Genomic DNA, 26,476 nt, shown 5'->3' on the forward strand with positions numbered 1-26,476 from the left:
GATGGACCGCGTGGTGTTCCACGAGGTTCCGTGGGCGTCCCTGCCTTCACTTCTCCAGGCAGCCACCTGGGAGAGGGACGCCGGGTCTCCGTTGGACCTTTTGAGGAGCTGCCCACAGATTTCTCCACAGAGCTCATTGCTCCTCGCAGATGCTGGTGGGCTAAGGGAACCCTTAGTGGATCAGAACCTGCCCGCCCTCCGTAGGGTTTCATGGCAGCCTAATCCAGTGGTTCTCATCCTGTGGGTCGCGACCCCCTTGGGGTCAAACGACCCCTTGACCCCTTCACAGGAGTCGCCCAAGGCCATTGGAAAACACCTACTTCTGATGGTCTTAAGAACCGAGACAGACACGCTCCTCTGTCTCCAGACGGGGCCACCCACATGCAGCTACACACGTGCACTGTGACCCATGCTCCACCATGCTCCAAGACAGCATTTCATTGGTTTGCCATTAGAAATAAATATTTCACAATATAGAATGGCATTGTTTAGCGATCCATCACGATGCTTTGGTTATGTTCCATTTGTAACCATGAAAATGGATCCTATCAGGTATTGACATGACGAGCAATCACGGTTGCAAAATGAGAATCAGTTTATGGTTGGGGGTCACCACGGCATGAGGACCTGGATGAAAGGGGCACGGCCTGAGGAAGGTTGAGAACCGCTGGGCCAACAGCACCTGCGAAGACCACCCCCCGACCCCCCTTCAAGCGCTTTCACATCCCCAGGTGCATTGGGGAAGAGAGCCACATAGCATTGATTTGGGGTCACACACTTCAACCCCTAATGGCCGCCTTTGTTCTCTGTAGGAGCAGTAGGGGGCCTCTCTCAAGGCCCCAGTACCCCAGCTGGCCCCGGGCGACTTGGGATAATGTGGATCCGGATCTCAGAGGCCAAGGTGGCCCTGGCCTTGGCTCTCAGTACCTTCACCCTCCTCTTCCTCGTCATTCTGCCCCCCTCACCACCCACCTGCCCGGGCCCAGTAGAGCCGCCTCATCTCCCCACGGTCCTGGTGACCTGGCAGGCGCAGGCGCAGGCGCAGCGCCCCCGGCCTGCCCGCTGCGTGGCGAACACCTCGGTGATCTCCCAGCCAACCTTCAAGGAGCAGCCGGCGCACGTGCGCGACTTCCTGCTCTACAAGCACTGCCGGGACTTCGCGCTGCTGCAGGACGCGCCCCCGGAGAAGTGCGCGCAGCCCGTGTTCTTGCTGCTCGCCATCAAGTCGTCCCCGGTCAACTACGAGCGGCGCGAGATGGTGCGGCGCACGTGGGGCCGCGAGCGCCAGGTGCGGGGCGTCCGGCTGCGCCGCCTCTTCCTGGTGGGCACGGCCGCCAACGCGCTGGAGGCTCTCAAGGTCAACCAGCTGCTGGCGCGGGAGGCGCGCGTGCACGGCGACATCCTGCAGTGGGACTTCCACGACTCCTTCTTCAACCTCACGCTCAAACAGGTGGGTGGCGCTGCGTGGGAGGTCACCTGGTGCCCCCCCCCCCGGGGTGAGGGTGGTGTGCAGCAGTGGCAGGTACCAGTGACATGTGGCACCATAAAGAAGGTGACCCAAAAATAAACAAATGTCACCATTTTTCCAAGCGCTTTGCTGAGCATTGGCTAGGAGCCTTCCTCTCCCCACAGCGCATTTCTGAAGAGACCTGTTGGGGAGTTGGAGACTGAGGCACAGAGAGTGGAGCAAGCACAGGGGGAGAAGCAGAGAGCACAGAACAGAGGGGTTCGGGTGGGATTGAGATCAGAGAAACAAGAGCCTGACCGTGTCTGAGCATTTTGCCAGACATCGGCCCCCAGTCTCAGACAAGCCCCCTGGGGGCAGGTCCCACAGTGAGACGGATGTCGAGGCAGGGAGAGGGCTTCCCATCTTATCCCTCAGGGCAGGGTCTAGAGCAGTGTTTCCCAAAGTGGGTGATACCACCACCTGTGGGGGGCACAGAACGATCTAGGGGGGCTGCAGAAGCCCATCCTCCATCCTGGCTTAGGTTCTAGAGCAGCGGTTCTCAACATGGGGGTCAAACGACCCTTTCACAGAGGCCACCTGATGTATAACAGTATCAAGATGACTGTGATAAAGTAGCAACGAAAATAATGTTCTGGTTGGGGCGTCCCCACCGCATAAGGAACTGTCTGAAAGGGTTCGGCATGAGCAAGGTTGAGAACCACTGTTCTAGAGGATACAAAAGTGTAATTGCTAGTAGGGCCACGACTCCTATCTATATAGTTTGAAAACAGGCAGTGGGCCAACTAAGTCTGGGAATCTATGGTCTGGAATCTAGGAGATGCCAGTGCCCATCCCCCCACCACCCCACCATCCCTCACCCCTTCACCCACTCTTGCAGGCTCTGTTCCTGCAGTGGCAGGAGACCCGGTGCAGCAACGTCAGCTTCCTGTTCAACGGGGACGATGATGTCTTTGCCCACACGGACAACATGGTTGCCTACCTGCAGGGCCATGACCCCAGCCGCCACCTGTTCGCGGGACACCTGATTACAAATGTGGGCCCCATCCGGATCCCCTGGAGCAAGTACTACATCCCCAAGGTGGTGATGCAGAAGGAGCAGTACCCGCCCTACTGTGGGGGCGGTGGCTTCCTGCTGTCCCGCTTCACAGCTGCCGCCCTGCGCCGGGCTGCTGCCGTGCTGGACCTCTTCCCCATCGACGACGTCTTCCTGGGCATGTGCTTAGAACACGAGGGCTTGAAGCCCACCAGGCACAGTGGCATCCGCACCGGGGGCATGAATGCTCCCTCGCCGCGCCTGCCTTCGTTTGACCCCTGCTTCTACAGGGAGCTGCTGCTGGTGCATCGCTTTTTGCCCTACGAGATGCTGCTCATGTGGGAGGCGCTGAGCCAGCCTGATCTGGCCTGTGGCAAGCGGAACCGCTTGTACTGAGGCAGGGCAGCCCCCACCCCCACCCACCGCACCCTGGCCTTCCTCCCAGGATGCTGAGCTTCACTTCCTCCCAGGATGCTGAGCCCTTTGCCCTCCTCAGTGGCTGAGGAATCGGGGAGTCCCAGGGAGAGTTGGATGAGTGACTCTTCTTCCTGGCAAACTCCTACACATCCTTCAAAGCCCCCAAGGAGGCTGAACATGTCTTACCTCCTTTAAGTGGCTGCTAATGGCAGGAGCAGCTCTGCTGAGGTCCCAGTGGCTGCTTCCTTGAGGCTACTCAGGTCAAGCTCCCACTTCCCAGACTCAGCTTTTGTCCCAGCCTGAACCCCAAGCAGTGGTGAGCCACGACTTGTCAGTGACTCCACAGTGGTTAATGGTTGAGGAGTTCCAGCCACGGTTTGTGACAAACCAGGAGCTCCTGGGGCCACGTGGAACTGAAATGAGAAGCATCCTTCAGCCTGGAAAAGGGGGCCATTCTGCTGTGGGCCTCTGTCCCATCAAGGAGGCTTTGGAGGGCAGGAGAGGCCAGGTAGGCCCTTGAATGGTCCCACCCCCTCCTTGCTGTGATGTCAAAAGGTGGTGCACGTGTTGGGCAGAGGAGGGAGGAGGTGGGAAGTTTGGAGTCTCCAGTCAGAACCCATTCCTATACCTCGCACCCCAAGAATTCAGGGAGCAGAGTTGCCCAGCAGGCACAGCCACCCCAGTGCCCAGAGAAGGGAAGGCTCAAGCCCACAGGTGGTGCAGAGCTCTTTGACACGGCAGACCCAGCCCCCAGCCAGCCTATCTCACAGACGGGGAGATCAAGAACACTGGTGGCCCCTGCCCCACTGGTCTCAGGCAGGTGTGTGTGGGGTGGGGATGGGAGTGGAGGGGTGCTCAGCACTGGGAGTGAGTCCTCAGGGAATAAGATGATTCTTGAAGCCATAGATGCCCTTTTAGAACTCTTTGTTCTAATAACCCAGCATGCTGTGCTGCTCACCTTCCTGACACAATCGCCAATGCCAAAACGGGTGCATAAGCAAATGTGGTGAAGAAAGGTGATGGTGCCCAGCTATCAAAAGATAGAGCATCTGGGGTCTTAAAGGCTTGAAAAGAGCCGTCCAAGAGGGAAGCAACAAAGCCCACATGGAAGAAGCACACCAGCCTGTGTGATCAGAGGGATCGATAGGATCAGGTATCAGGAGACCCCAAACAAACATATATCAATGTAAGCGATGGGGGTCGGAGTGGAGACCCAAAGCCCACCTGTGGACAATTGGATACTCCCTTACAGAAGGGTCACAAGGAAGGGATGAGCCAGCCAGGTGCAGTATAGAACCAATGGAACAGACGACTTTCCTCTAGTTCTTCAACGCTTCCTCCCCCACTATCAAGACCCCAGTTCTACCTTACAATTCTGGCTAGACTGGAGCATGTACACTGGTACAGATAAGAGCTCTCAACACACGGACTCCAGGACAGCTAAACCTCTCAGGAACAGAAATGGGAATAGTGATACCATGAGGGTAGAGGGAAGGTGGGGGGAGAAGGGGGAAGAAATGGAGAACCGACTACAATGACCAGCATATAATTCCTCCCCGCTCCCCAGGGGAGATGAACAACAGTTATGTGGGAAAAGGGAGACAGTGGGCAGTGGAAGACAGGAAAATAAGATCCCACCAGGGTGGGAGGGGAAAAAGAGGAGCTGATACCAAGGGCTTAAACCGAAAGAAACTATTTTGAAAATGATAATGGCAGCATATGTACAAAGGTGCTTGATACAATTGATGTATGGACTGTTTTAAGAGCCAAAAGAGCCCCCAATAAATGATTTATTTTTTTAAATTAGAGCCAGTCAAATCAACTCCCAGTCGTGGCTACCCCACCTGGAGCAAGGAGCCTTGGTGGCCTGCTCAGCTTCTAACCATGAGGACAGGCTCCCAAGCTCGGCATCGAGGTGAGCACGATTTGAATGCCAAGTCTTTAAATCCAGCCACATGTACAAATCCACCATCTTCATTGTCTAGGGCTGCTGGCACAGAACTGCCACACGCAGAGGGCTTTTGTGAACAGAACCTTGTTTCCTCACAGCTCAAGAGACGAGGAGGCGGAGGGCAGGGCACGGACCTGGGGATGGCCCTCCTCTTTTCTCAGCTCTCTCCCCTGGCTCCTTGGTGGTAGAGTCTCCCCTCTATCTGTGCTTGCTTCCTGAGCCTTCATCTGCTCCTTTGTGCTTGATGAAGATTGGTGCAGGACACATCCTCCACTAATACCCCTCCTGAACATCGTCAAGAAAACCCAAGCCCAAACACCCTTCTACATTAGGTCTAGGGCCCAGGGAGCCAGGTGGCTGCAGCGGGTCAGCGTTGGAACCCGGCAGTTGCTTCGTGAGAGAAGGAGGTGGCTCTGTCCTCTCAGAAAGGTGTGCAGCCTCAGAGACCCTAGGGAGCGGCTCCGCTCTGTCTGTGGGCCCTAGAAGTCAGACTTCTGCAGACGGCAGGTGGTTGGTGCTGGGGCTGTTTCCAAATGGCAGTGGTTAAAGTGACCGGCTGCTGATGGGGAGGCTGACAGTTGGACCTCCCAACACCAGCTTCCGGGAAGAAGGATGTGGCAGTGGGCTTCCATACTTCAGAGTCTTGGAAACCCTGTGGGGCAGTTCTACTCTGAGCTATAAGGTCACTGAGAGTCTACCGATTCCATGGCGACGGGTGACATGGGCCAGGACATTTTGAGAGGACACAATTTAAGTCAGAACATCCATGAAGACCAAAATATGGGCATTTTCAAGAGCACCGCCCTGCTCTGTCTTGCTTAGGCCTTACCCTGAGCCAGATCAGAGAAGGGCTGGGCCCAGAACCTACCCCACTCTGTCAGGGGAGTCAGCCCCTAACAAATCATCACGGGTCCGGTAGACGCAATTGTACAGCGATAATAAGTAAAGATTATAGTAAACTCCTAGAGAACAAGAGCGATAGAAGAGAGTGAAATAAAGAAGTCAGACACATTTCATGGTAGCATGCTCACCTCCCAATGGCCATGAGCTCAACAGCCAGGTGCACGCACAGCTCCGGCAGAGAAGGCAGGAGAGAGAGCGATTTATTGCTAACCAAGGCTTATATATCTTTTGGGGACGTGCAACTAACTACAGGTAAAGACATACGTCACCGGAAAGGGTTGTGCTATAGGTAATACAGTAATGAGGGGGACAATCTAGGGGTATACACGCAATAGGAAGGGGAGGGACAGAGGGTACACGTGTCCAAAAAAAGGGGAGATTGCCCTAGAGCTGGACAGTTATTTAGCCTAAGCTTTCAGGGGAAGCGACCCACACTGCCCCTAACAGCAGGGTGAGCCCTACCTGTTGTGGGAGAAACATCGGTGTCTGCTTGCTCTGGATGGCCGGAGTCTTCATGGAGATAACTTGACAATCATTTACCATTAGTTGCAAGCAGTGCCCTAGGTCTAACATATATATTTGCGGGGGTCGAGCTGGGGAACAGTCTTTTTATATCCCACCTGGCAGCATTCATTTTCCAGGGACCCTGACCCCAGGTGAGTGCATGTCCCTGCGTGCCTCTGCCCCACCCCACCCCTGGGCTGCCATTCTTGGTCGCCATGGGCCACTGCTGCCCAGACTCCAGGGACCAATGCACAGGTGCACGCAAAGTGGGCACCACATAACTTCTCTGGCGGCACCTCAGGCTTGGGCGTGGGTGCAGGCTGCAACAGCAGCAGAGCCCATGCATGGCGACAAGCAAAGCCAATCAGCCAGACTCCTATTATAGGTGCCTGAATGTCCTAGCTGGGAGCCTAGAAGGAGGGACAGAACATTCCAGAAGGCCAAGAATAAGGTCAGATGGAGGATCCTTTTCTCCAGTGCAAGATCTTGGCTCTACCTCTCCCTGGGATCAGGGAGCCAGGAATTTTTTTTTTAAAGCATTTCAAAGAGGTGACATAGACAAACCCGGCACAAAAGATGCAGTGAAGTTCCCAACCAGGGGTTCCCATATTTTATAGATAAGGAAACTGAGGCTCTAACAGGGACCCAGATGTACCCAGGGTCATAGGGAGCAGAGGTCAGCCAAGCCCTGACCTCTGGCTGCTGGAATTAGGAGCTTCTGGGGCTGCCAGGCAGTGAACAGGGGTCCAGACGAGAGCCCAGGGTTAGCTCAGCCTTTGGGGGAGGGGGGGGAGGGCAGCTAGGACTCTTTTTAGCCCAAGAGGGAAACTGAGGCTGGGAAATAAGAGTCAACCTGAGGCAAGGGGACCCTTGTGCCAAACCAGCTCACCTTTCCAGAGATCTCAGTCTCTCTGCTGCTCCATCCCTCCCCCTTGTTCTCTCTCGATAGTCCTCTCTCTTGAATCACTCTCTCTCCCCCTCGCTCTCTGGGTCTCTATTTCTCTCTCAATCAGTCTTTCTGCTCCCTCCCTAACCCTTCCTCTTTCTCTGTCTCTCTGATTCTCTGTCTCTTCCAGTTCCTTATTGTCTCTCTGCTTTTCTCTGTGGGTCTCTGATTCTCTCTCTGTCTGACTCCCCATCTCTGTCATCCTCCTTTATCTTTCCAGTCACCTGCAGTCCTGGGCCAGGGACATGGCTGGGGGGTTGGGCACAGTGGCTTTCAACCCACCCCCAACCTTGCCCTCTGACAGCTCAGAGTGGCAGATCCTCTCCAGCTTCTGAGGACTTGTAATCAGCTCCCCCAAGACAGAGCCAAGACCAGCATCAGGGACTGGAGAAATGGGAATTGGGTGGGTTGGTTGGGGAAGGGAGGGGAAGCTGGTTAGGGGAGATGGGGTAAGGTATCCAGCTACCCCCAGGATCTTTCTCTGGCTGTCAAGGATCCCCAAGACAGCCGTGAAGCAGTTTCTAGTCTGAAGCCCAAAACCACAACTCTGCACTACTCACACATCCTCCAAGACTTGGGCCCAACCATCTTGTCCATCCAATGCCTTTATTCATTCAACAACATTCCCTTCCCCCCTCTGCCCATCCTACCCTCAAGGAGTCCCACCCAGGCAGGGGGAGAAAGAGCTGGATGCAGACACCTCCAGAGCTGGCATCAGGGCAGGCTGCGGGGAAGAACAGAGCCAGGGGAGGTGAAGAGACTGAGGAAGACTGGAGGGAGACGAACACTGGGGTTTTGAAGGCTGCGTACGAGTTTTCTGGGGTGACCAAAGTGGCAGAAGGGGCTTCAAGACAGGTGGAAGAGCATCAGTGGGACTTGACCTGGTCCAGGGACTGAGTCTGTACAGGCCACTCCGAGTGGAATGCCTCACGGGGTGGACTGCATGGCCAGGGGCCCCGCATGTTGCTCTACTCAATCTACAGGCCATGGCGCTGGGGCCCAGAGATGGGAGGCCGCTTCCCCACAGCGGCACAGCACACAGGGGCGACAGAACAGTGGCTTCTCTTAGCCGCTGCACTCTTGAGTGTTCACCCATGACCTGCCGTTCCCTCTACTGGAAATCTTTCCTTCCTTGGACTGCCTGTGATGCTCCCGCTAGGCTTCCACGGGACCCTGAGGGTCAGAACAGAAAGGGCTGGGCAGGTGGGAGAGCTGGAGGTCAGGTCCCTCGGGTGCGATCAGCGTCCCACCTGGACCCCAGTCTCTCTGCCCCCTTCCACCAACCCAGACACACGGGCCACTGGGAAATGATCTTCCAGCCGAAGGCTGCTGCTAGTCTTGGCTTGTCAGAGACCGGCGAGGGGAACCCTGGGGCGGAGGACAGAAGGCTCCGTGAATGTTCATGTCACGGATGGAATTGTGCCTCCCCCACCCCATGTGTGTTATCCTCATCCCATTCAGGAAAGAGCTGTCTTTGTCTGATGAATGAGACCTGATGAGGGTAGAGTGTGTTTTGGGTCAATTTCTTTTGAGATAGGAAAGAGATTAAACAAGCGAGCCAGCAAGCGGGGGTAGGGACGAGAGATCCCATACCCCGCTGGAGATCGACCACAGCGGGAGGGGGTTCCCCGGTGGGGAAGCTCCCCGAGGAATTTGGAAACAAGCACAGAACCCTCAAAGAGAAACCCAGGACCCACAAAGAGAAAAGGCCTCCCCTGGGGCCAAGGCCTCGCTTCCTAACCTGGGAGAAACAGACAACTGTTTATTAAAGCCACCTCACCCACTTGTGCTACGTCTGTTACAGCGTCACTAGCTAAGTAAGACTGTACACTCAGGGCCCGCTTGTGGGGCAGACAGGCGGGACTTAAATTCGGATCGTCTTGTCAGTGCCAGGTGGGGTTGGGAGACTCCCGCCAGCCTTCTGCCTTGAAGCAACCTTACAAATTCCAAATGTTGCAAGATGTTCGCTGTTCTCCAAGCCAGGGGCACCTCCACAATGCAAGGTCCTTCCTTCCGTAGAGACTGCTCTGAAGCAGGCATCACTCCTGGAAGCGCCGAGGTCCAGAGAGGGTGGCTCCCAGCCTGAGGTCACAAACCCAGGCCGTGGAGATCGGGTGGCCAAGGCCTGTGTGCAGGAGGGTCCGACACCGGAGTGAGCCAGAGAGTCACAGTCCCAGCCCCCTGGTCACTACCTCCTGCTTGCACTCCATAGTGCGTCCAGCTGGGGACCCAGGGTGCTGAAGGAAGGCCGGTCCTGCGGGCTGGGTGCCCAGCACAATTTCATGAGCTCATGAACCTGTGGGGAGGCAAAGGGGCTATGGGCAAGCAGTAGGAAGAAGGTGCTCCCATTTTTAGTTTGAAAACATAAATGAGACCCCCTCCACCCTCCATCCCTCCCCTGCTCTAAAACCCCCCATGGCTCCCTCTGGTTCTAGGAACAAAACCTCAGCCCTTTCTTATTGCGCTCCACGCCCTTCTCACTGGCTCGACTGCAGCCACATTAGCCTCCGTGTGACTGTTAATTATGTTCCCACCCGGGGGACTTTGCACCTGCCAGTCCCTCCACTGCAGATGGCCTCGCCCAGCTCTCCCCATGGGTGTGTGTGTGTGGGAGGGGGGAACTCCTCCTTATTCTTCAGGGCCCATCTCAGGTGTTGCCACCTTTAAGAAACACCCCATCACCACTGTGTCATGCTCTGCCACTGCCCCCCTGTTAACCCCTTCAATGCAGTTATTGTCACTGGAAAGTTCTCTTCTGCTCTTGTGCTCACTGACTGGACAGAAATACGGTCACAGTCATTGTCGCAAGAACGCATCAAGCGCTATCCTAAAATACAACACTGCCAGTGACAGGACAATATCCCTATTTTCCAGTTAATGCAGTTAACATTCAACTTCCCAACTCAACCACGAATGCCAAAGACAAAAACCTTGATGTTGGTGTGGGGGTGTTTGTTTTACCAACTTCTGCAGTCTGAAATTGATCAAACATGCGACCAACATGCATTGATAATTACTGGTGATTGGAATGCGAATGTTGGAAACACAGAAGGCTACTCAACTCACCACCAATGAGTCCATTCCAACTCATGCCCACCCTCCAGGATTTCTGAGACGGTCAATGTTTAAGGGGGCAGGAAGCTTCATCTTTCCCCGCAGAGCTGCCTGCTGGTTTTGAAATGCTGCCCTTGGTTAAGCTAGTTTGCCGCTGGGCTCCTAAGAAGAAGGTGGTGGTTGGGAAATACAGACTTGGTGATAGAAATGAAGCAGGATTTTGCAAGACCAAAGACCTATTCATTTTCAATACTTTTCCCTCCAACAATGTAACAGCAACAATACATATCGATCTTGCCAGATGGCATGGCACACAAATAAAATCAACTCCGTCTGCAGAAAGAGGTGATGGAGAAGTTCAATAACAGAACAAATCCCAGGGCTGACTGTGAAACAGACAATCAATTGCTTATAGGCAAGTTCAAGGTGAAACTTGAATTAAATTAAAACCACTCCATGAGAGACAAATCATCTTCCATTTCTTCATCTTTGGCATTAGTGGCTGGTTTGTCATGTTGACTTTGAGTATAACCCACTTAATTTAGAAATCATATCAAGAATAGAGCTGAAACATTGAACATGAATGGCTGGATATGACATCAAGGACAGCAGGCACGAAGAAAGAAAAATGTTCACTTAAAAGTTAGGAAAGAAAGAAAAGGCCAAAACTGATATCTGAAGAAACTCTGAAACTTGTTCTTGAATGGAGTGTAGCTAAAGCAAGTGGGAGAAATAATTAAGTAAAAGAGCTGAACAGCAAACTTCAAAAACCAGTTTGAGAAGACAAAGTAAAGCATAAAGAAACGTGCCAAGGCCTGTAACTAGCGGGGAAAAGAGGAAGGCATGCTTAGCATCTCTCAGGCTGAAAGAGCTGAAGAAAAGATTCAAGCCTTGAGTTGTAAGACAGAGGGATTCTATGGGCAAACTATTGAACGGTGCAGGAAGTATCCAAAGAAGGTGGAAGGAATACACAGAGTCACAATTCTAAAAATAACTGGTCAGTGTTCCACCATCTCAGAAGGTAGCACATGATCCAGAACTGGCGGTATCAAAGGAGGAAATCCAAGCGGCTCTGAAGTCATGAGCGAAAACTGAGGTTCCAGGAGTTGACATAACCCCACTGAGACAGCTCTGCAAACAGATTCAATGCTGGAAGTGCTCACTGGTCTATGCCAAGAAATTTGGAAGATAGGTACTGCACAAGCAACTGGAAGAGATGCACATCTGTGCCCATTACAAGGACAGGTGAGCCAACAGAATGTGGGCCTTATCCAACATATCATTTCTATCACGCTTCGGTACAATTTTGCTGAAGATAATTCAAAAACAGTCGCCGCTGCACATCCATAGAGAACCGCCAGAAATGCAAGCTGGATTCAGATGAGGACACGGAGTGAGGAATGGCATTGCTGATGCTGGATAGATCTTGGCTGGACACAGGCGATATCGTCAAGGATATCGCCCTGTGTTTTATTGATTACATGAAGGCACTGACTGTGTGGATCATTTTAAAAAATTATGGGAAGCATAAGCATTCCAGAGCACCTAGAACCTGTACAGAGACCAAGAAGCAGTCATTGGAATAGATGGAGACACATCCTGTGTGGTTTAAAATCAGGAACCATGTGTGTCAGGGCTGTATCCTCTTACCATCCTCCTTCAATCTGTAAGCTGAGCAGATAATCTGAGAAAATGAACTGTGTACATAAAGTCATGGCATCAAGATTGAAGACTCGTTTACCACCTTTGACCTGCAGAGGACACAACCTGGCTTTTACTGAACGTGGAGAGACTGGAAGCTCTTACGGATGAAGATCAAAGACTACAACCTTCAGTATAAAAATTAAAAAAACATCCTCATCACTGGACCAAATAAGCAACATCAGGATACACAGAGAAAAGATTGAAATTGGCAAGGATTTCGTTTCACTTGGATCCACCATTGACGGCCAGAGGGGCAGCCATCAGGAGGTCGAATGACATGTGACATTGGGCAAATCTGCAGCAAAAGACGCAAATGTTAAAAAGTGAACAGACCATGTTGAGGACAAAGGTACGATTGAGCCAAGCCATGATATTTTCTATCCCCTCGCATGCACATGAAAGCCGGACAATGACGGGGGATGACTGAACGACAATCGATGTCTCTGACTCAGGGTGCTGATGAAGCGTATGGAATATGCCTTGGTTGGCTGGAAGAACGAACAAATCTGAAGAGCTAGAGTGCTCCTTAGAAGCAAGAGGGCAAGACTTTGCCTCCCGTACCTTGGACATGTTTTCAGAAGAGACCAGTCCCTGGAGAAGGGCATCGTGCTTGGTAAAAGCTCAGTGCAAAGCAGAAGACACTGACCAAGGAGATGGACTGACACTGCCTGCAATGATGCACTCAAACCACGATTGTGAGGATGGTCCGGGGCAGGGCAGTGTCATGTTCAGCTGGACATGGGGTCCCTAGCCATCAACACCAATGTGACAGCACCCAACACAGCATCCCTGGTGGTGCACCGGGTTGCTCACCACATGGTCGGTAGTTCAAGCCCCCCAGCTGCGCTGTGGGAGAAAGATAGCGCTGTGCGCCTACCACCACAGAGCTATAGTTTGGGAAACCCTAGGGGAGAAGTTGGAATTGACTCGATGGCTGCAGGCTTGGGGGTTTTAGGGGGAATAACTCCCACAGGAGTGTCTGTTCTGGCCCCTGCCTGGTTCCCACACCCAGCACAGAGCCTGGAACGCAGAGGGCACTCAATGGAAGTCTGTGGGCTGGATGAATCCACTTAAGAAAGAGCAGTCAGTCACTCCCATGCAAGTGGTGAGTGGTCACCCCTACTGGTTGATTGAGTGCCAACTGGTGTTGATCGGTGTTAGCTGTTCTGACACCAGGATCCCCAATTGTTGCTCCGAATCATGGGGACCTTAGGGACAAGAGAAGGCAACACAGCCTGACTCTGAGCCAGTCTAAGAAGGTGTTCTGATGTTTGCGCTCCGCCCAGCCACTGTGCTGATTCCCCTCATCGAGGGTCTTCCTCTTTCCCGATGCCCTTCCACCTTACCAGGCAATACCCACCAATGAAGTGTTAGTCTCACTTATGAGCTGGGCGGGCGGAGGCTCTCAACACGGCTGAGGCCTGCGTTCAGTGAACCAGCTCCCAAGTGGAGGCCGGAATCCGCTCGGCCGGACACCCCAGAGACAGAGGGTGGAGCCCAGAGACCCCTGAGCCCATCCAGGAAACAGGCGCTCACCTCGGTGGGGCAGCCAGCGGGCGCAGGCAGCCTCTGGCCCTCCGCCAGCAGCTCCAGCAGGCAGCAGAGGACGGGGGCCTCCGGTTCACACCCCATCATCCGCAGGAACTCCTGCAGGGAGAAGCAGCAGGGAGGGGGGCTGTGATGGAGGGGCCGCCCGTGAGAGAGGATCAGCCATTGGTCAGCCATGGGTGGGGGCGGGCCCTCGAGGGTCCCTCCCACTGGGGGGCAACGACGTGAATTGCGCAGAGGGGCCGCCAGGCGGCTGGCCAGGAGCACGCACCACCGAGGGGCTGCAGCTCCGGTCACTGTAGGTGAAGAGTTCGTACAGGACAACCCCGAAGCTCCAGACATCGGACTGGCGCGAGAAGACGTTGTCTGAGAGGGACTCGGGCGCATACCTAAGGGGACAGACAGGCCCGGGTGCGCTGAGAGCGGGAGGGGGGCAGCCTTGAGCTGGGGATCAGTGAAGTCAATGCCTGCCCGGGGTCTCCGTTTCTCTGGCTTGTCGGGGTCCTGGCAGGCCCAAGAGGGTGGAGACCGGGAAGCTAGGTGGGCGTGGCCAGGATTGTAGGGCTAGGCTGAGGGGAGGTGAGAAGGGTGTGGGTGGAGTCAGGGAGGGGAGGGGCTTAGGGAAAGGGGCGGGGAGCAGAGGTTAGGGCTAGGCTATCTCCAGAAAAGACAGGCGGTGGCTGTATGGACTAAGGGAGCTGAGACAATGTAGCAGAGGTGATAAATGAAATTTTTTTAACTCGCTGCAATCAAGTCAATGCTGACTCTTAGCGACCCTATAGGGCAGAGTAGACCTGTCCCCGTAAGTCTTCCAAACTAGATCTTTACAGGAGTGGAAAGCCTCCTCTTTCTCCCATGGAGTGGCTACTGGATTTGAACTGCCGACCTAACGGTTAGCAGGCTAACACGTGACCTACTATGCCACCAGGGCTCCTAGGTGATAGGCGGGGTCACGCCTGAGGGGCGGAGCCATGGGGCTGTGGGTAGGGGTAGAGTCCGCACCAGAAGATGGGGCTCTGGCCTGGCTCGCGGACCACGTAATAGTCCTTGTCCAGAGGCAGCAGCTTGGCGAGACCGAAGTCGGCGATCTTCACGTGCGCCTCGCTCTCCACCAGGATGTTGCGGGCGGCCAGGTCGCGGTGCACGCAGCGGCGGGAGCCCAGGTACTCCATGCCCTGAGGAGCAGAGGGGATCCAGGTCTGCCCTGGCGCCCGGCCCCAACGCCCACCCGGACTCGGACTCGAAGCCTGGCCCATCAAACAAGCTTCCGACATGAGGCGGAGCCTCACTCTGACTTGAACCCCCAGGCCCGCCCTAGACATCCAGCCCCCAGGTCCGTCCGCGCACCTTGCAGATCTGCGAGGCGTACAGGAGCAGGCGGCCGGCGTCCAGGCGCGCGCGGTACCGCTGCAGGTACTCGCGCAGGCAGCCGCTGGGCAGGTACTCCATGACCAGGCGGAGGCTCTGGCGCCCTGGGGGCGGGGCGGCGTCACCTCGGAGGGCCCTTCCCCGTCGCCTGCCCTTTCAACCACCACCACCACCCTTTCACAGGGGGTGGGGGCTCCCTCCCGCCCTCGGTGTTGCTGTTTTGGTGAAGTGGGGCGGTAACAGCGACATTGACCCCTAATATCTCTGAACCACCAGCATCCACCCCCATGGATCTGTTCAAAGTTCGTGATGACCCACTTTGGAGAAGGGGAAACAGGCTCCGGGAGGGTGAAGAGTCTGCCCAAGCTGACTCGGGGGTGGGGCCGGGCCTGGCACAGGCGCCCTAGGGGTGTTCCCAGACAGTCCTTCGAGGACCTGGGACTTCAAGGGCGCCCTCTGTTCTCCTGTCCAGGAAGTGGCTCACCAGGGCCGTAGCTGACACCCCGGTACTTGACGATGAAGTCGCTGTGCAGCGCTTTCAGGATCTGGATCTCCCGCTGGAAGTCCTTCTGCTGGTCTGGCCCGCTGTGCTGCAGCTGCTTCACGGCCACCAGGGCGCCCGTGTTGTCGCCCAGAGGGTCATAGCGGCACAGCTCCACGCTGCCAAAGTTGCCCTGGGCAAAGACGGGGCTAGTCTGGGCCCTGCCCCTCCCACCCTGGAGAGATCCCACCCCGGTGTGGGGGGAGACCCCACCCACTCGTCCCCAAAGCTCCCTCCTCACCTTGCCCAACTGTGAGATGTACTTGAGGTGCCTCTCTTCAAAGATGGTGGGGTCCTGGTAGGCATACAGCTGGGCACCACTCCACAGCCCCTCACGGGGGGCCAGGGCACTAGGTGAGGGGTCCGAAAGGAGTTCATAATCTGGGGGGGGGGGGGCAAGTACATGAGCAACACATTTCATCCCAGGTTGGGCTCCTGGCCTGACGGGCTGTGTGACCTCTGCCTGCCACATCACCCTCTCTGTGCACCATGGCAGGCTCACCTCTGTGAAACTCACTGGTTCGGGGTGCATCCTGTGCAGCAGCCTAGGCCTGTGGAGCTGGAGCACAGGGAGACCCCCTTCCGCCAGCCACCACTGTGGTGTGCCATGATCATGTGACTAGGTTCTGGGTGACGCCTGCCCTTGTGGTCCCTGCCCACCCCGTTCACGCGTGAGCACCTGAGGTGATGAGGCTGTTGAGGTCTCGGATGACAGCCCGGAAGGAGGGCCTGTGGCCCGGCTCATAGGCCATGCACTGCTGGATCAGCAGGGCCAGCTCCGTCCACTTCGGGGCTGGCAGCTGCCTTTGGTCCTCGTAAAACTGGAGTTTCTAAGGGTGAAAAGTGGGGCTGGTCACTCCTGGAGGCAGACCTGCCCACGCTGGCCCTCAGCCTGCCCTTCTGCCAAATGGGAGCTCTTCAGGCCAATGCCGGGTGGGGAGCTCTGACCTTGGCGGGTTCCAGGGTACTGATGGGCATGGGCACCCCGCTGAACACCTCCCAGACCGTGGCACCAAAGCCCCACTTGTCAGCCTCCAAGCCGAGCGTCCAGGCCTCCTGGAGACACTCAGGGGCCACCCAGGGGATCCGGTCAGTGAGCACTGGGGGTAAGGGAAAGGTGGTCAGAGCTCTACCTCCAGGCCCCATGGGGATCCACCCTCTGCTGCCCCCTGGCACTTACTCTCCAGACTTAGTACTGTGGGGCTAACCCCGGGGTCACTCAGCTTGATGAAGGGTGGGCTTCCATCAGCCCCCTCCCGAGCCAGGAGCACCTTTCGGGCCGAAACATTGCCATGGGGGAGACCTTTGTCCTCCTAAATGGGCAGGACACGGGAGAATTTGAGGACTGAATCTGCTGGCTGGCAAACTCCTACACATCCTTCAAAACCCATCTAGTATTGCTCAAACCGTGCTCCAGCATCCTCCCTGGACTCCTGGCATCTTATCTAGCCCCCTGCAGTCCAGTTCCCATGCTGACCTGATTGTATCCATCTCCCAAATCTCCCCTTTGCCTTGAGAACAAATGCAAAGGTCTTCAGCCTGACATTTAAAGGTCTTTCTGACTCAGACCTTGCCCACTCTTCCCATGAACTTCTCTCGCTTCCTTCCTGGCTGCCCTGGTCCCCTGCCAACAAACTGCCCGATAGGTCCCAGGACATGCGTTACACCCGGCCAGTAGACCTTTGCCCAGGTTGTTCTCTCAGCCTAATAGGAGCTCTTCCCTTTCTCCTGGTGCTGAACTCCTACTCTATCTTCAAGGCCCCAGCTCCCATATCCCCTCCACTATTCTCTCCAACTTCAGCCATCACAGATGACCAGTTATCCCCTTCTTGTCCTCTCACACCTCTCAGCCTGAAAAGCCTTCCCCTGATATGCTTACCAACTCCTATCTCTACTTCAAAGCCTGCCTCCACCCAGAGGAAGCCTGCCCTGTGACCAGAGCAGGGCGCAGGCAGAGGGACACCCACCAGGTAGTTGAGCGCATAAGCCAGCTGCTTGACCACTTGCAGCTTCCAGCTGGCTGGCACCAAGTGGCCACGTTTGCGCAGGTACGTGTCCAGCGCCCCCAGGTGCACGAACTCCTGCACCATGATGCCTGGGGGCAGCAGAAAGGCAGGGATGGAAGGCTGGACTGGGCTTGCATTGAGCACTCTCTGTCCCCATCCCAACCTGAGGGCTCACTCGAACTTCAGCTCCGACTCTGCCGCTCCTCCCAGTCAGCAGCTGCACCCGAACGCCTGTCCACCTTTCTGCCTCCGTTCTCTCTACAATCCTCAACTCTCCCCTAAATGCCTGCAAGGTACCATGCTTGCTTCCTCTACCTCCTCTGCAGTACTTTTTGTGGGATGAACCCTCTGCCTAAGACTTCCCTCTTTCCTCCCTTCCTGTCCACCCCCAGGCTGACCTGACTGCCTCTCTGCCCTCCCCCTCACCCACCCAATCCCTCGCCCTATGGATGAAGCAACAGCTTCTTCCGCTCTCTGGCCGTTCCCTGGGCTGCCCCATCCCACGCTGCCCCATTCTCCCACCCCCAGCCTGTCTCATTCTGCACTGGCGGCCCTCCGCTTTCTGCTCCTGGAGAATTCCAGCAGGGGCTTCAAGGTCCCAGCTGTGAAGCCATCCCTCTCTACGTCTCTCCCTGATGTTCAGTCAGTCACAATGCTTATCTAAGGAGGAATGAGTATGGGGAGACTTTCACGGTGGCCAGGTAGCCCCTCAGGGAGGGGAGGAGCCGTCTGAGCTGGGGCGGGGCCGGGAGGCAGGGGGTGGGGGCAGTGTCTCACTGTCTCCAGCCATGCACACGCCGTACAGCAACACAAGATGCGGATAGGACACCTGGCTCATCAAGCTCGCTGCTTCCAGAAACGACTGAGAGGGGAGAGGGAGAGAAGACGTGTGGGCCCCTCCACCCTAGAACTCCACACTTGATTCCTTATAAGCCTGCCCCTGGGAGACACCTAGGCCACGGGCTTCTTAGGGCCCATCATCACAGCCCACAACGCTCTGTTCTGAAGATCTTCTGTTGGGGTAGGGGTGTTCCCCTGGAGTCTACCTTGAGTCTCTCACCCAGAAGGGGGAGGTTCAGGGGTGACACCTCCCCCTAGAGGAGGCCCCTAGGAAAAGCAACTACCTACATTTTATCCCTCGTAGGGTCTGTAGCACATACACGTTTCATGGCCGGAGGGGTGGTGCTGAGTAATTGTTCTTTTTAACTGAGGGCGGTAGGCCAAAGAAGTTTAGGAACCTATGTCCTAGCAGATGCAGCTCTCTCTGCCCACATGCTCCCCCTTTCCCAGGGCCCTCTCCTCGAGCTCACTGGGCCTACTCGCGGTTCCTGAAAACGCGGCAGGCTCAGTCCTGCCCCAGGGCCTTTGCACTGGTTGCTCCCACTCCTTCCTGCTCTCTGTCCGCTCCCAATCCCACCAGGCTTCCGTGCCGCATGGTTTGGAGATGTTGTTGTCTTTTTGAGGGCCTGTGTTCTGACGCTTCTCCAACCCGAGCCCTTGACTCCAAAGGCCGTTCCCACCTGCCCCCTCACCTCCATGCAGTTCTTGTGCTTGGCGTCCATCACCTTGAGCAGCACCTCAGTCTCCCGGACCTCCCCATCTACCGCCTCCTGGCGATGACCCCGGTAAATCTTGGTGAAGGACCCATGGCCCAAGTTCTCATGCTGGAGGGGGAGGAGCTGTCAGAGGGCTCCCCGGGCATTCCAGTCCCCAAACTCTGGCCCAAGCAAAATGCAGGTGCTGGTCTCATTTTACAGAGGGGGAAACTGAGGCACGGTCCTGTTCCATTCCAGAGCCCCTTACCCACTCCAGGCTGTCAGAGGGGATCTTGTGAAACATCATCTGGCTCAGCTGGCATTGGGCCTGGGGCTGAATGGGGGGCGACGTGGGCAGACTGCAGCCTCCCCGGACCACAATCAGGTTGGACTTCTCTATGAGAATGGGGTGAGGGGGAAGAATGAGAGGTCAGAGGTGAAAGGTCACCAAGGATTACTGCCTGTGTTGGTTTGAGGGTCCCTCCCAGGGGCTGGCTCTGACTCAAGGACTTGGGGGCTTGTGTTTGGAAGTGACCCTGGCAGAGTTTGGGGAAAAGACAGGGAGGGAAGAGGCCCCACGGGGGTGACAATGAAGGGACGATTCCGGGACAGCCAGGACTCAGTCCTGAGAGATTCTGGAGAACTCACATCTCCTATCCAAGGAGTTTGAGGGTAAAATTCACCCAGCTTGCTGACACCTCCAGGATGCAGCTGGGAACCCTGGCGGCATAGTGAGTCACACATTGGGCTGCTAACCAAAAAGGTCAGCGGTTCAAAGCCATTAGGTCCTTGGTAGGGGCAAGATGAGGCTCTCTAAAGAGTTACGGCCTCAGAAACCCACAAGGGCAGCGGTACTCTGTCCTCCGTGGATACACTGAGTCAGAATTGAAGGCAGTAAGGATGCAGCTGCACCTAGATCCAGTTGTACCTGAAGGAAGCCCACATTGCTATTAAGTTGATTCCAACTGAGAGGCAGTAGAAAGGAAGCTTTGAACTGCTGAGCCTGCGCTGAGCAGCCAGCCCATCGCCTCCCTGCCCTCAAAGGGAAAAGAAGGCGGCCTTCCAGTAAATGGATTGGCACAGTGGCTGCTACAATGGTGAGGATGGGGCAGGACTGGGCAGTCCTTCGTTCCGTTGAGCACAGGGTCGTATTGAGTGAGAGTCAACTCCACACTGCCCACCAACCACCTTGACCTGCGGTTCTTGCCACTTGCCACGCAACACTGCGACTGACCCAGAAAGCCAGGGTCAGGGCTCACCTTTGGGCCTGGGGGGGCAGCAGGAGGTGAGGTTCAGTGCAACCTCATCCACATGCAGCCCCCCATCCCAGCATGTTGTCAGGAGCTCTCGGAGGCTGCCGTGGGGCCGGCCAAGGCCCGCCAGAGAGAAGGTTCCGGTCCGATCCCGCAGGATGAGGCAGCCCTTGTAATCGGGACCAAGGGGGGTCTGCAGAGAGGAGCAGTTGCTGAGGGACAGCGGGCACCACCCTCCCTCAGAATCCCTCTTCCTTAAGCACCACCAGCTCATCCCTGACTGTGGACTTTGCATAGACTGTTCCCTCTACTAACAATGCTGTTCCCTCCCCTTCTTCACCAGCCAATTATGAACCCATCTTGCTGGTCGCCTCCTCCAGATAGCCCTCCTGGCCCTGAACAAGAGCCTCCTCCCCCAGGCCAGAGAGGGAGACCAGAGGGTCACACCTGGACGCAGACAGTCAGGAGGAAGCGGTCAAAGTGCTGGGGGCTTCGGCGGAGAATGTAGGAGCCAGGGAGTGAGCCTGCGGTCTTGAGCTTGTCAATGGCAAAATCCAGTCTGTGGTGGATAGGTGGGTGGCAAGTAGCAGGTGGGGGTGGGGTGGGGGGAAATCAAAGAGAGAGACAGGTAGTGAGAGAAAGCTGGATCCGGGTTCGAATCCCCATCACTCTGAGGGGCAGGGGGGCATGGGCTAACCGCCCCTTCAAAACTCAGCCTCCTCTGGGGTATTGGAATGGTGACAGACCTCCCGGGACCCACAAGTCAGATTGGGGAGCAGCACCGAGCCAGCAGATGAGAGACCCCAGGCTCCTGGGGCACCAACTATGTCCCAGACAAAGTTTTGAGTGGCTTTGCTCCTGACCTGGCCTCCTGGGGCAGCCAGGGAGGCAAGGACAAAGGTGCCGAGAAGGGAAATGACTTGTGGTGGCTGGGCTGGGGGCACGGGTGAGGGTGACTGCAGATGCCGGCCAGGCCCTTACGTGATGGGGCCGTGGCACTGCTCGGCCACCTCCTCCAGCAGCCGTGGAGGGGCCACCTCCTTGCAGAAGTAGTGCCGGGAGTCGGTGGTCAGCCGGAAGTAGCCATCCACAAGCGCCACAAAGGACAAGGCAGCCAGCAGCCCAGGGAACTCGGCCTCCTGCGCAAAGAATTCCCATCGGCCCCCGGCTGTGGTTCAGGGAGGCTGGTCCCCTGCCTCACCCCCAGGGGAAGCTGGGAGGGAGGGGAAGGAGGGCCCCTGCACCCACCAGGATCTGGTTGTCCATCCTGGTGATCGTGACCAGACGGTGCTCCCCGGCCGGGCCCATGTGCTGGGCCTGCTTGATGCTAATGTCCACAATTTCAGGAAAGTCACAGAAGGGCTGGAGGGCCTAGTAGGGATGGAGAGGGACGGGGCTGAGCCCCAGTCTCTCTCTGGGAGGCCTGGACCCTACTTTACCCTGTCCCCCCTCCTCGGACCCTCTCCTTCTCTGCCCCACCTCCTTCCACTCACCCCTTCCACTGGTCTCACCGTACACCCCCTCATCTCTCCACCTCACCTTTCTTCCTTCCTCTCTCTCTCAATCCCGTCCCTGTCAGGCCCTGGGTCCTCTCTGGGCCTGTCCTCTCCTGCGTGCCCCTCCCCTCTAAACTCAGCCTCTTTACAAGTCCCACTGTGACTCGCTCGGAGCCTCTCCCTGACCTCTTCTCCCAACATCACCCCTCCAAAGGCCTTATCTTCCAGCAGGGCTTCTCTTCTTTTCCAAGCTCCGCCCCCTCCAAGGCCTGAGCGACCACCCACCCCACCTAGCTGCACTCCCTATAATCCTACAGGTCCTGGTGTTAGTAGGTGTGGCAGACTGGTTTCCAACTCATAGCGCACAACAGAAGGGACCCTTCCTCGCTGTGGTTCCGTGGGAGCCCACCGTGGCAGCCACTGGGTCTGTCCATCCGGGTGAGGGTCTTCCTCTTGTTCCATTGCCCCTCCGCTTTGCCAAGTGCAATGTCCTTCTCCAGGGACTAGTGTCTCCTGATCACATGTCCGAGAGACGTGAGAGAAGTCTTGCCACCCTCGATTCGAAGGAGCATCCTGGCTGTATGTCTTCCAGGACAGATATGATTGTTCTCCTGGTAGTCCGTGCCTCTCTCGATCGTCTTTGCCACGAGCATCATTCAGACACATCAGTCTTCTTCAGTCTTCCTTCTTCAGTCCCACTTTTCACGTGCATACGAGGCCAGTGAAAACCCCAGGACTTGGATCAAGTGCCACCTTAGTCTTCAACGTGGCATCATTGCTCTTGGACATTTTAAAGAGGTCTGTGCATCCGAATTACTTAACGCAATGTGTTGTTGCCCTCTTGAATGCTGGTCCCATGGGCATGGATTGCGGATCCATCAAACGATGAATCCTCGGCCACTGCAGTCCGCTGGTCATGATGCTGTCTGTCGGTCCAGTGTGAGGATTTGGGTTTTCTCAGTGTTGAGTTGTAACCCATACTGCTGGCTGCTGTCTTTGATGTTCATCAGCAAGCGCTTCAAGTCCTCCTTGCTTTCAGCAAGCCAGGTTGTGTCGTCCACATCTCCAAAGAAGTTCCTAAGCCTTCCTCCAATCCTGGTATACTTCTTCATACAATCCAGTTTCTCAGACGTTTCTGCTCAGCATACAGATTGAAGAAGTTGAGAAAAGATCGTCCATACCTCAACTCACTGCCATCGAGTTGATTCCCACTCATGGCGACTCTAGGGGATGGGACAGAATTGCTCCCATGGGTTTCGGAGGCTGTTAGTCTTTACGGGGGCAGAGAGCCTCATCTTTCTCCCACAGAGCAGCTGGTGGGTTCGAACGGCTGATCTTGCAGTTAGCAGTCCAATGTGTAACCACACGCCTTACCACCAGGGGTAGCTCCTTCTTTTTAGCCCAGCTAGAGCCCCTCCCCCACCACCCTTAGTACTCTTACCTGGCCCACAGACCCCCAGCCCCACCCACCCAGAGCTCTGAGCCTTAACTTGCCCCCGGCCTCTCAGACCCTTCTGTTTCTCAGTCTCGCTCTGTGGTTTAGCTCCATCTCTCAGTCTTGCCCGCCCCCCCACCCGCCGACTTCCTTCCCCCTCCTTTTCCGGGCCTCTGGCACCTTCGTTGCCCACCTCCCCGCCTTCGCCCTCCGCCACTGCCCCGCTCAGCCCCGCCCTCTCGAGTAGCCACGCCCCTCACCACGCCCACCTCCTGGTCTCCGGGGCTCCAGGCGATGCCGCTGCCTCCAGCCACCCTTAGTAGCCCTTGCTGGTCTGCGCCGCTGGAGGTCCCCGGGAGGCCCACGGGGAACGTCTCGGCGGCCCTGGCCGGGTCCAGGCGCTCCAGGTCCATGATGTATTTGACCATGAGCGATTGCCGGTCGGCTTGGCAGGCAGCCACGCGACGCAGGGCCAGGCGCACGGTCCGCCGGATGCGCCTCCGCGTGACGAAGCTCAGGCCTTGGATGAGGTCGCGCAGGCCTGGCGGCAGGCAGGCCTTGTAGCTGTGGGGGGGGGGGGGGATGGGGGTCGGGGACTTGTATGTGTGTGGCGGAGTCCCCTCAGGGACACTGACAAGCCTTAGAAGCCCAGGCCTCAAAAATGGAAAGAGGGTGCCCAGCAGGGGAACAGTGGGACCCAAAGCAACACACCCAGGAATACAAGAAGTCGGGACAGGACATCCGTGTGGGGACACAGGGCTTTTCACGGTAGGAGGGGGGGCCTCACTCCAGCCTGAGGCCCCTGAAGAAGCCCTGGGTGCCTCTCACAATGCCCGAACCCTCACCTGACCGACTTGAGCAGTTCCTCGGGCCTCTGGGCCTGCTCCCGCGCCATCCGAGTCAAGTCCAGCACAGCCAGGCTCAGGCACTCGCCCTGTTCCTTCAGGCTGAGCCCCACAGGCAGGTGCCCACTCACCAGGTCGCTGCGGCACTGTGCACAGACCAAGGGAGGGTCAGCCGAGGCTGCTCAACCAGGGGCCCACGAGTGTCCCTGCTGGCCCCCAACTCTAGTCTGCCACAGGGAGAGTCAGCCAAGGCCATCCTGATGTTGGCCTGTTGGCTCCCAGCCCAGGGCTGACCCCAAGCCCTGAGATACAAAGGAGGGTCAGCTGATGCCAGCCAACCTGGAACTGACCTCTCACCCAAGGCTGCTCCCTACCCCAGGCCATTCCTCCCACCCTGGGCCGATCCTCAACCCTAGATTGACACAGCAAAACTCAGCAGAGGCCACCCTGGCGATGCCGGGTTGACGCCCACCTCACCCCACCCCACCCCACCCCCAGAGACGTACCTGGGCAAAGAGGTGCTCCAGGACTGGCAGGTCCAGGATGGCGCTGGCCAGGTCCTTGCGGAGCCCAAAGCGGTGACAGTGCTCCAACCCAAACCAGTTGGGGAAGTAAAAACTGCAGACAGGGGGAGAGCCCTGGGGTGGGGTGGGCATCCTGACCTCAGTGGCTGGGAGCGGGTGCGGGCAGGGGTTCTGGAGGCCTTTCAGAGCCTGAGTTGTGGCACAGACTTTCTGTGCCAGAGACCCACACTCGCAGGCCTCGGTTTCCACGTCTCAGAGATGGGTGTCGTGATAAAAATGTAGGATCCCTGTCATTTTCAGCTCCCATCTCCCAAGCCCTCCCTCTGCAAAGGCGTCTGGTCTGGGGATCATTTTAGCCGGCCCCTGTGGGGAGGCAGGAGCCGCCCTGGTGGTGTCAGGCTGCTCTTGGCATGGGCAGCAGTTCGAAGCCACCAGGTGCTCCACTGGAGAAAGTTGGGACTTTCTACTCCCATAAATAGCTACAGTCTCAGAAACCCAAGGTGGGCGGGGTGGTGGTGGTGGTGGCACGGGAATTGGCATGGCAGTGAAGGAGTGAGTGTGGGGAGGTGGAGGGAGGGCATTTCCTACCGGAGCCTGTAGACCAGGACTTGTGTGTCCCCTTCCTCGGTGGAGAACACATGGCTGGGGGGGAACCAGCAGGACAGGTCCTCAGTGGCCAGGGCAAAGAGGGAGTGGTACACAGGCAGGATTCCTATGGGGACAACCCTGTCAGCTCCCTCCTGAGTGAGGGACAGCCCCACCTGTCCCTCTGTGACTGTTGGGTCACCCCTACAAAGCCCCACAGGGCTCTTCCTCACTTAGAGCCCTGACACCCCTGTCCACACACTCTATTTGCTCTCAGGAGAGACGCCAAGTCATCAGCCTAGTTGGCAAGGCTCTGTGCCTCTCGCCCAGACCACCCCTTCCTCTCTGCACACCCCCCCAGGGGACAACCAGCTGTTACTGTGCTGCTGTCACACCTCTGAACCTGCACGTGCCCCCCTTCTGCCTCAGACAGTGGCCTGTCTATCCGTCTCTCTTCAAACCAAACCCATGGCTGCCAAGTTGATTCCAATGCCTAGTGATTCTCTGAGACAGAGTAGAACTGCCTCCTCCCAATTTCCAAGGCTGGGAAGCTTGACTGAAGCAGGTGTCCTCATATTTCTCCCCAAACGCTGCTGATGGGTACAGGCTGCAGAGTGCCAACTACTGTGCCACCAGGGCCCCCTCTTCCCTTGCCACACTCCTATCCACCCCTCAAAGCCCCAGCTCTAATCTGCTTCTTGTAGATCCTCATGACCACCCGCTCCTCCTTAGCCCTTCCTCTGGCCCAGCCCACTCACCGCTGGCCTTGGCAGCCTGCACGCACAAATCCTCAGCCAAGTAGTCCCCAAAGGAGAAGGAGAGGCGCTGAGGGGGGCCTAGGCCCCTGGGGGGGAGCAGCACATGCACGGCATCGACTTCTGCAGATGAGAGGCTGCAGGAGCGCTGAGAGATCAGGGGTGTCTCCTCGCCTGGAGAAGCCATGAGTGCTGCCTGCCGGGAGCACAGGAAGACGCAGCCCCTCAGTGCCAGCCAGGAGACCCCAGCCCATCCATGGCACAGGGGACAGGACTTCTTTACAGGTGAGCAGATGAGCAGAGACGCCGCAGAGTCAGGTAGGGGTGAAGAGGCAAGGAGGAACAGAGACACTTGCAGAAAGAGACAGAGATGGAGAGAGATAGGAGAGAGGAGGGCTGTTACTCCCATGTGAGAGTTAAACTGGGAACTAGAGGGCATTCTGCACCCAGATTTCCATCAACTCAAACTCAACATATTTGTTGGTGCCTGGGGTAGACAGGGATAATCCCCCTGAAGATTCAAATCCCTCTGTTCCAGCCTGTGCCCCTAGCAGGCATGAGCAATCTATCACAGATGTTCAGATTTGACCAACCAGTGAGCATAT

The 26,476-nt window shown here is 56.6% G+C and overlaps 2 protein-coding genes across 2 annotated transcripts; one reads left to right on the forward strand and one right to left on the reverse strand.

The window, feature by feature from the left end:
* The first annotated feature begins 874 nt into the window (after positions 1–874).
* Positions 875–2,897, forward strand: B3GNT3 (UDP-GlcNAc:betaGal beta-1,3-N-acetylglucosaminyltransferase 3). The gene is made up of 2 exons (XM_075556592.1): positions 875–1,450; positions 2,346–2,897. The coding sequence occupies exons 1-2, from the start codon at positions 875–877 to the stop codon at positions 2,895–2,897; spliced, it is 1,128 nt and encodes a 375-aa protein (XP_075412707.1).
* Positions 2,898–5,805: 2,908 nt separating this feature from the next.
* Positions 5,806–26,058, reverse strand: JAK3 (Janus kinase 3). Its single transcript, XM_075548882.1, has 23 exons — positions 25,875–26,058; positions 25,120–25,243; positions 24,514–24,625; positions 24,008–24,153; positions 23,432–23,726; positions 21,480–21,602; positions 21,213–21,370; positions 20,679–20,790; positions 20,238–20,424; positions 19,247–19,374; positions 18,976–19,107; positions 18,221–18,305; positions 17,405–17,532; positions 16,618–16,750; positions 16,386–16,537; positions 16,117–16,267; positions 15,679–15,818; positions 15,381–15,570; positions 14,876–15,000; positions 14,531–14,703; positions 13,800–13,917; positions 13,517–13,627; positions 5,806–9,518 (listed from the first exon to the last, which is right to left on the reverse strand). Exons 1-23 carry the CDS (start codon positions 26,056–26,058, stop codon positions 9,411–9,413), a joined length of 3,315 nt encoding a protein of 1,104 aa, XP_075404997.1. The 3' UTR covers positions 5,806–9,410.
* Positions 26,059–26,476: the final 418 nt, after the last annotated feature.

This window comes from Tenrec ecaudatus, chromosome 1, assembly GCF_050624435.1.
Source record: "Tenrec ecaudatus isolate mTenEca1 chromosome 1, mTenEca1.hap1, whole genome shotgun sequence".
Lineage (NCBI taxonomy): Eukaryota > Metazoa > Chordata > Mammalia > Afrosoricida > Tenrecidae > Tenrec > Tenrec ecaudatus.

Excerpts from the sequence above, each read along its gene's own strand:
- B3GNT3 (XM_075556592.1), top strand. The coding sequence starts at position 875 with ATGTGGATCCGGATCTCAGAGGCCAAGGTGGCCCTGGCCTTGGCTCTC. Across the intron at positions 1,451-2,345 it reads TCAACCTCACGCTCAAACAG|GCTCTGTTCCTGCAGTGGCA; the intron begins GTGGGTGGCGCT and ends CCACTCTTGCAG.
- JAK3 (XM_075548882.1), bottom strand. The coding sequence starts at position 26,058 with ATGGCTTCTCCAGGCGAGGAGACACCCCTGATCTCTCAGCGCTCCTGC. Across the intron at positions 16,538-16,617 it reads CACAGTACTAAGTCTGGAGA|TGCTCACTGACCGGATCCCC; the intron begins GTAAGTGCCAGG and ends CCTTACCCCCAG. Across the intron at positions 15,819-16,116 it reads CAACAGCCTCATCACCTCAG|ATTATGAACTCCTTTCGGAC; the intron begins GTGCTCACGCGT and ends CCCCCCCCCCAG.